General features: G+C 52.7%; 1 protein-coding gene across 2 annotated transcripts in view; it reads right to left on the bottom strand.

Annotated features, from left to right (window-relative positions):
• The window catches only part of NKAIN4 (sodium/potassium transporting ATPase interacting 4), a 48,726-nt gene extending 42,766 nt beyond the window's left edge, over nucleotides 1–5,960 (bottom strand). Inside the window, exon 1 of one of the 2 annotated variants that reach the window (XM_030503181.1) lies at nucleotides 5,652–5,960. In XM_030503181.1, coding sequence (XP_030359041.1) covers nucleotides 5,652–5,705 — 54 coding nt within the window. In that variant the 5' untranslated portion in view covers nucleotides 5,706–5,960. The remainder of the gene's footprint in view (nucleotides 1–5,651) is intronic. The other variant, XM_030503182.1, reaches the window with a different exon arrangement.
• Nucleotides 5,961–6,602: the final 642 nt, after the last annotated feature.

Raw genomic sequence — 6,602 nt, forward strand, 5'->3', positions numbered from 1 at the left:
CATGGGGGAAAACCTGCTCCTTCTCCTCTTGCATGGCCCTGGTGCTTGGAGAGAGGAAAAAGGAGAAGGCAAAGGAGCAGAGAGTGGCTGGGAGAAATCACAGAGTGGTAAGAGAAACACACTGTGTCAGCTGAAATAAAGCCCTGGTTCTCCAAGAAGAGTTGACTTCAACACCACCCGGCCCTCAGCTGCTTTTGGGCTTGGCTTGTGCCAAACTTCATTCCTGGTCGGAATGGGTTTGGTTAGAGGACACAAAGAAATGTGGTTCCTGTGAGTCATTTGCAATCTCAGCCACTGCGATGGGAAACGGGGATGTGGGGGAGCCGGGCAGGGCACAATCTGCAACGGGGCACGTCTGAAACACATTCCCCAAGCTCCTCTTTCCCTTGTGCGGCTCTTGGGCTTAGCCCACTGTGCTGCAGCAGCACTGACGGCAGCTGCTCAGGGGAAAGAGTGAAAAAACAAGGAAAATCTCATGCAAAAATCCAACTTTTTGTAAGGAAAGCTCCACAGCTCCAAACTGGAAACTGTTTGCCAGCACCGTGCACATTTGCCAGCACATTTTTGATTCTTAGCCAAAATATTCTGGCCAAAACTTGGGAGAAAAACTCAGAATTGTCTATGGAAAGCAGATACTTCTCCTGAAAATATTCATTTAGTCAAATCCCCAGGTTTGTACTGAAAGTCAGCTCCAGTGGAAAATGCTGAAGAGCTCTATTATTGGCACAGCTTTAATTTTCCTTTGTCTGGAACAGACACGGAGAAGATAGCATCTGTCAAACGGAGTCTTCACACTTATGTTATTATTTAGCCTGGAGTATTGTTGAAGGCTTCAGGAAAGGTTCAAGCCACCACTAGGTGCACGAGAGACAGAGCCTTCCCTATAGGGGTTATACTTTAAGCATAGACGTAGGGAAGATAAACAGTTGGGGAGAGCACAAGGTAATGTTGGAGGGGTCCTGAGCAGCGTGATGAGCAAAGGGACACTGCATGTCCCCCAGCACCTGCTCCTCCTGCAGTGCTTTGTGCTCAGCTGTGTGAGCTCAGCGCTCCCTCCGGACATGCATCAAACTGCCCCGGCTCCGGAGGCAGCTGCCAGGGAGGGCCCTGCTCTGCCCACCCTGCCTCCAGCTCAAAACATCCCTGGGATGGAGAGGAGGAATCCAAGCGAGTCACCTCTGCAGGCACATGGTGCCCAGAGAAGCTGTGGCTGCCCCATCCCTGGCAGTGTTCAAGGCCAGGTTGGACACAGGGGCTTGGAGCAACCTGCTCTAGTGGAAGGTGTCCCTGCCCGTGGCAGGGGGTTGGAACTGGATGAGCTTTAAGGTCCCTTCCAACTCAAACCATTCTATGACTCTATGAGTCGCCCTTGGACAGGAAGATGCTCTTCCAGCCCCTCTCTTGCAGCCCACATGTGCCCATCCAATTGAGTCCACCTATTTTAGATACTCCTGGTTTTTGCCCAGATCCTGCCTTGCCATGCAATCCCTCCCACCTGCCACACTCCCCTTCTGCCCTCACCCTGCCTGCCTTCCATCGCTTTCTGCCTCACTCAAACTGACACAACCGCTTTAGCTACAAGACACTCGTTAAAGAAGGATCGGTGCTGCTTCCAAATACTTTCCAGAACTGGTCACCCCCTTCTGTAAGAGATTAAAAAGACATCGCTGAGAAGGGAGTGAGGGAGAAAGAGAGCACCAGGAAATAAATAAATAAATAAAGGTATATAGTTACTTTGGGTTAGTCTCAACGTGCAGCCCCGTCCCAGGGCGCCGTGTTCTGCGCTCATTTGAAGGATTAGTCACTTTTTCCATTAGAAGCTCTTATTCTAGGGGGATTTATAATGTATCTGTAAAATTGTCTCCAGGCTTTGCTTGGCATCTGAGTGCTCAATCGACGGACTGAATGTAAAGAAACTGCAGTTGTTTGATTTATTGGGACAGGGCACGGGGAGGGAGGGAATTTTTCCATGCTCCATGGAAACAAATTCACACAGTGCCTGGAGTGCAGTCACTGCTCCAGCACAGGCACAGACACCGTGTGGGTGCAGCTTCACACCAACAGAGAGGAAAGAAGCAAATCAGTGATTATTTCATATCTCCCTGCCTCAGACCCAGCCCTCGTCTGTGGTTTCTCACCACAACCCATCCAGTTCACAGCTCTGCTGGGTGAGACAGTCGCTGTCATTCCACTGGGGTGCAGAAATCCTGCCCTTGACAAGGCTTTTTCAACCCTAATTTCTACAAGAGACACTGCTTAACCCTCTATGAAGGCTCTTTTACAGAGTCCTGATTTTTTTCCTGGGGAAGATGAGGACTTGGAGAAGCTCTGCTCATGTTTCTTACTACACAACTGCCAAAAGGCTGGGAGGGATGAGCAAGAGCTAATAATCAGCTGTGCTTAACACCAGTGCCTGAATCATGGAATGGTTTGGGTTGGAAGGGATCTTAAAGCTCCTCCAGTTCCAACACCTTCCACTAGAGCAGGTTGCTCCAAGCCCCTGTGTCCAACCTGGCCTTGAACACTGCCAGGGATGGGGCAGCCACAGCTTCTCTGGGCACCCTGTGCCAGCGCCTCAGCACCCTCACAGGGAAGAGCTTCTGCCTCAGAGCTCATCTCAGTCTCCCCTCTGGCAGGTTAAAGCCATTCCCCTTGGCCTGTCCCTTTCTGCCCTTGTAAAACTGGCAGAGGTGTTGTGGCAAAGCAAGAACTGGGAGGTACCAACACCTTTGGGATGCACAAACTGGACTACAACCACCCATCACCTTGCTGAGGTCCTCCTCTGTGCTGGGGATGAGCTCATCTGCCGGGTAGCCCTGACCTTGGCCAACTTCCACCCAAACTTCTATTGAAGACAAGTGGATTGGGAAGAAGGGAAGGATTAGGGATAGTGACACCCACTGGGCTCAGGGGGAAGGAGAGCCGGAACCTTCTCGCCACCTCCCCACAGCACCGATCAGCAAAACAAGAGCCTAATGTGGACACTTCAAGGAAACAATAAGCTAAAATTGGAACATGGCAAATTATTTATTCCAACTCCAGCCTTCCCTCCCCCCTTGATTAGCAAACCACGGGGGAGTCAGCCCTGATTTCCTTCACACAGATGCATTCTCTGCTGCTCTGCCTGCGCCACCAGCGCTCAGCCCATGGGGGCTGAGGCTCTACTTGGTATTCATGCGGTGTAGCAGCTCCTTCAATTCACACGGTGTCCTGCTCTCCGGCTGGATCACAAACTTTTTCTTTGGGAGCAATGATGAATATGTTTGTTTTCCACCTTTTTGGTTTTTTTCCAGGGCAACATTTAGGCTGCAGTTTGCGAACACTTCCCTACACACTCACCTACTTGCAACTAATAATAAAACAATCTCCACAAAGCATTGCGGCTCTAATTCCTAATGTGATATTTTGAGGGTGTTTTTCATGTTTCCATTCATTGTTTTATAAAAAGCCTCAGCGAAGACTTCAGGAACAGACATGAGAACATGGAAAGAAACACAGGGGAAAGACTGAACTGAAAACAAAACCAAAGTGGGAAATCCCAACGTTGAAATCCTCTCCCCTCTTTAAGGCAGAAGCAGAACCTCCACAGAGCAGAGGGGAGCCGGGATTTCACCCTTGGGACTTTGACAATGGGAGACCTGGAGCTTGGCAACAACCAAGGAAGACTGTGAAGGGTTCAAAGTATCAAATGGAGCCGAGCAGAGACACGAGAGGAACAAAGGAAGTTCACGTCATGATAATTTATTGATGATCTTGGCCTGATCGCTTCAGTGTTTTGTCTTAACAGGACCCACCCTGAGCCTCAGCAAGTCCTGCAGGTCCCTGTGCTGCCGTGGATGTGATGTGATGATTTACAGACAAAGTTTGCTTAGAATTAAAACATAATAGAAGAGCACCAAGCTGGATCTCACCCTCACCCCAGCACTGGCTGGGAAGCATCCAGTACCTCCTGACCTCACCCCCATCGGAGCAAAGCACGGCTCTAGGAATTCCCTTCACCATAGTTCACATTTTTCCAGCTCTACCCATTCACCCAGCAAGTGCCCTGGGAAATCGCTGCGGCCTCGGCATCCAAACTCACTTAAGAATGAGCCAAACTGATTCTTTTCTTCCAGGAGGAGGGTCTTAAGGAAAATAAAATGCTGGGGGTTCTTTGTCCTTGTATCTTGGATACGAGCAAACTCCCACGCTCGTCAGAAACCCCAACAGCACCGGCAGCTCTTGGCTTTTTCTCTTTCTTATTCTTTTCCCCCCTCTCTCCCAGTGTGTGTCTGCTTTAAAGCAGGATGACATCGCCATGGGTTTAAGAGACAGCGAGTGTGGAGATGCCAGTTTCTAATGTACTACAGGGAACAGCGTCTTTCTCCTGTGATCACGGGTGAAAAATCAGGAGAAATAATCCAGGAGACTCAATTCACTCCCCGGCCATTCATCTTGCTCATAAATATGCCCAGTGAGACACTGTGCAAGAACCCCACCACTTCCAGTCTGAATTTTGTTTAAGCAAGAGTCAGACCTTCCATCTTCATCTTCCAACGGGGCTGGTTGGAGTTCCCCGGGTCGCATTCCCACCCTCTTCCCCCTCAATTTTAGGCTAGTGGTTGTTGACATGGAAAACTCGCAGGTTCCCATTTTCCCTCTCCCACTCCGAGCAGTGTGTTTGCTCACCAGCCCTTTGCGGAAAACACTCGGCTGCCAACGCCAGCAGCTCCAAAACAAAGAGTTTAAACCAGCCTCACCCCTTGGCACCGGCTCGCTGCTGAGCACAACTTCCCGGGAAGCTGCCTGCCCTTTCCTCCCGCGGTAACGCTCCCAAAATCAAGGGAATGTGGAAGAAGTAAGCGAAACGCAGAGACTTAACGCTGTCATTTCCTTTTTAAGGCTGGAGGAGCCTGAGCCCAGTAGCTGCTGACCAGAAGGGTCCCCCCCAAACCCCGCGGGGTGCTCCGGCACCCTCAGCTTTGTTCCCCCCCCAGGAGATGCCCCGTGGACCCGCGCCCGCCGCGCACCGGGACTTTGTTCCTATATTAATCCCTGTGTGTTTATAAGCACTTTATCCCGAAAGGGGGGGAATAATTCCTTCCAAACCAACACAAACCCCTCCAGTGCGGACGAGACCGGGGGGACAGCGGCGAGCCCGGGAAGGGGGACACACGGAGAGGAGTCCCCTGCGGATGGGGACACACAGCGGGGAGCCGGGGGGGGACACAGAGGGGACGGGACACGGCGGCCAGCCCCGGGGGATGCGGACACACACAGCGACGAGCCCTTTCTTACAGCTGGACATGACCAGTGCTAAAGGTACTGATGGGTTTCGGCACCTCCGAAGTTTGGTTTGTTTCAGCACCGCCACCGACCCGCCGGGACTTCCTTCACGGAGGGATCATTTAATTTGCTTAAAGTTTTATTTTATAACCTCAAACTTATGAATTGAAAACTTCTCTTTTTCTTTCCTTCCCTAAGCGTTTCGCCGAGCTTTAGGCACCAAAACTGCCCCGCGTCTCCGGAGCGCAGCCCGACATCCCTCCACCTTCCTCCACCGGGATGAAGTAAGGAAGAACCAGAGCCTTTACCAGCCCCGAAGGGGCTTTTGTTCTGTACCCCCCGTTCTCCCCCGTTCCCCCCCCCAACCCCGGAGCGCCTCCACTTACCAGCTGCAAAGCGCAGAGGAAGATGAGGGTGCAGCGCCCGGTGCAGCATCCCATGGTCCCCGAGCAGCGCGGGCAGGGCCAGCCCGGCTCGCCCCGGGGCTCCCGGCTCCCGCGCCCCGGCCCGCAGCTGCCGCCGGGAGCGGGGGGAGGAGGAGGAGGAGAAGAGGAGGAGGAGGAGGAGAAGGAGGGAGGTCGCGGAGGATCTGGAGCCCCTTCGGGAGCCGGGGAGGAGGCAAGTGGGGCCACAGCTTAAAAGGGCAACGCTCCGCCGCGGCTGCGCTCCCGAAGGCGAGCAGGGATGGCGGGGCGGGGGCTCGCTGCCCTCGCAGGCGCGGAGGGATGCTCCCGAGGTGCCAATGGGATGCTCCCGGCCAGGCCCCCCCGCTTTTCCCTTCCCGGGATGCCTTTCCCTGGTGCGGCTGGGGGTGCCCCGGGGGCTGCAGGCTGTATATGGGACACAGAGCCTATGGGGCATCCCAGGCGATGGGAATTGGGAGATCCTCTCCCTGTTCCACATAATGCCCATCACCTTCCTCCCCGTGTGGGTGCTGGCATGCTCACCTTAAAAATCACCTAGAATTAACCTAAAATACGATGTTCTTCCCATAGAATTTGTCAGTGATGGTGCACATGGAAGATAAACTCGGAAAGAGGGATAAGACAAGGAATTCTTTACAGTGCACATTTGTGGGTATCTTAAAGTGTATGCCCAGGCTGGTGAATGAACCACGGCTGAATAGTAGGTGTGTAGGGGAGCATCTCTTCTTCCAAGAAGAGCTTCTACCTGAGCATCACCTATGAACCCCTCACCATAGCCTGTATCTGTAGGAAAGCACATCAGTCTACTTCAGCTGTGAATAGCAGAGTAAATCCATGAGCACACAACCACCTCCTTTACATGCCTGAGCCTCTGGCATTGCCTCCTTCTCTCCAGGAGGAGAAGCAGGGGCC

Source organism: Strigops habroptila, chromosome 13 (assembly GCF_004027225.2).
Source record: "Strigops habroptila isolate Jane chromosome 13, bStrHab1.2.pri, whole genome shotgun sequence".
In the NCBI taxonomy this organism is placed as follows: Eukaryota; Metazoa; Chordata; class Aves; order Psittaciformes; family Psittacidae; genus Strigops; species Strigops habroptila.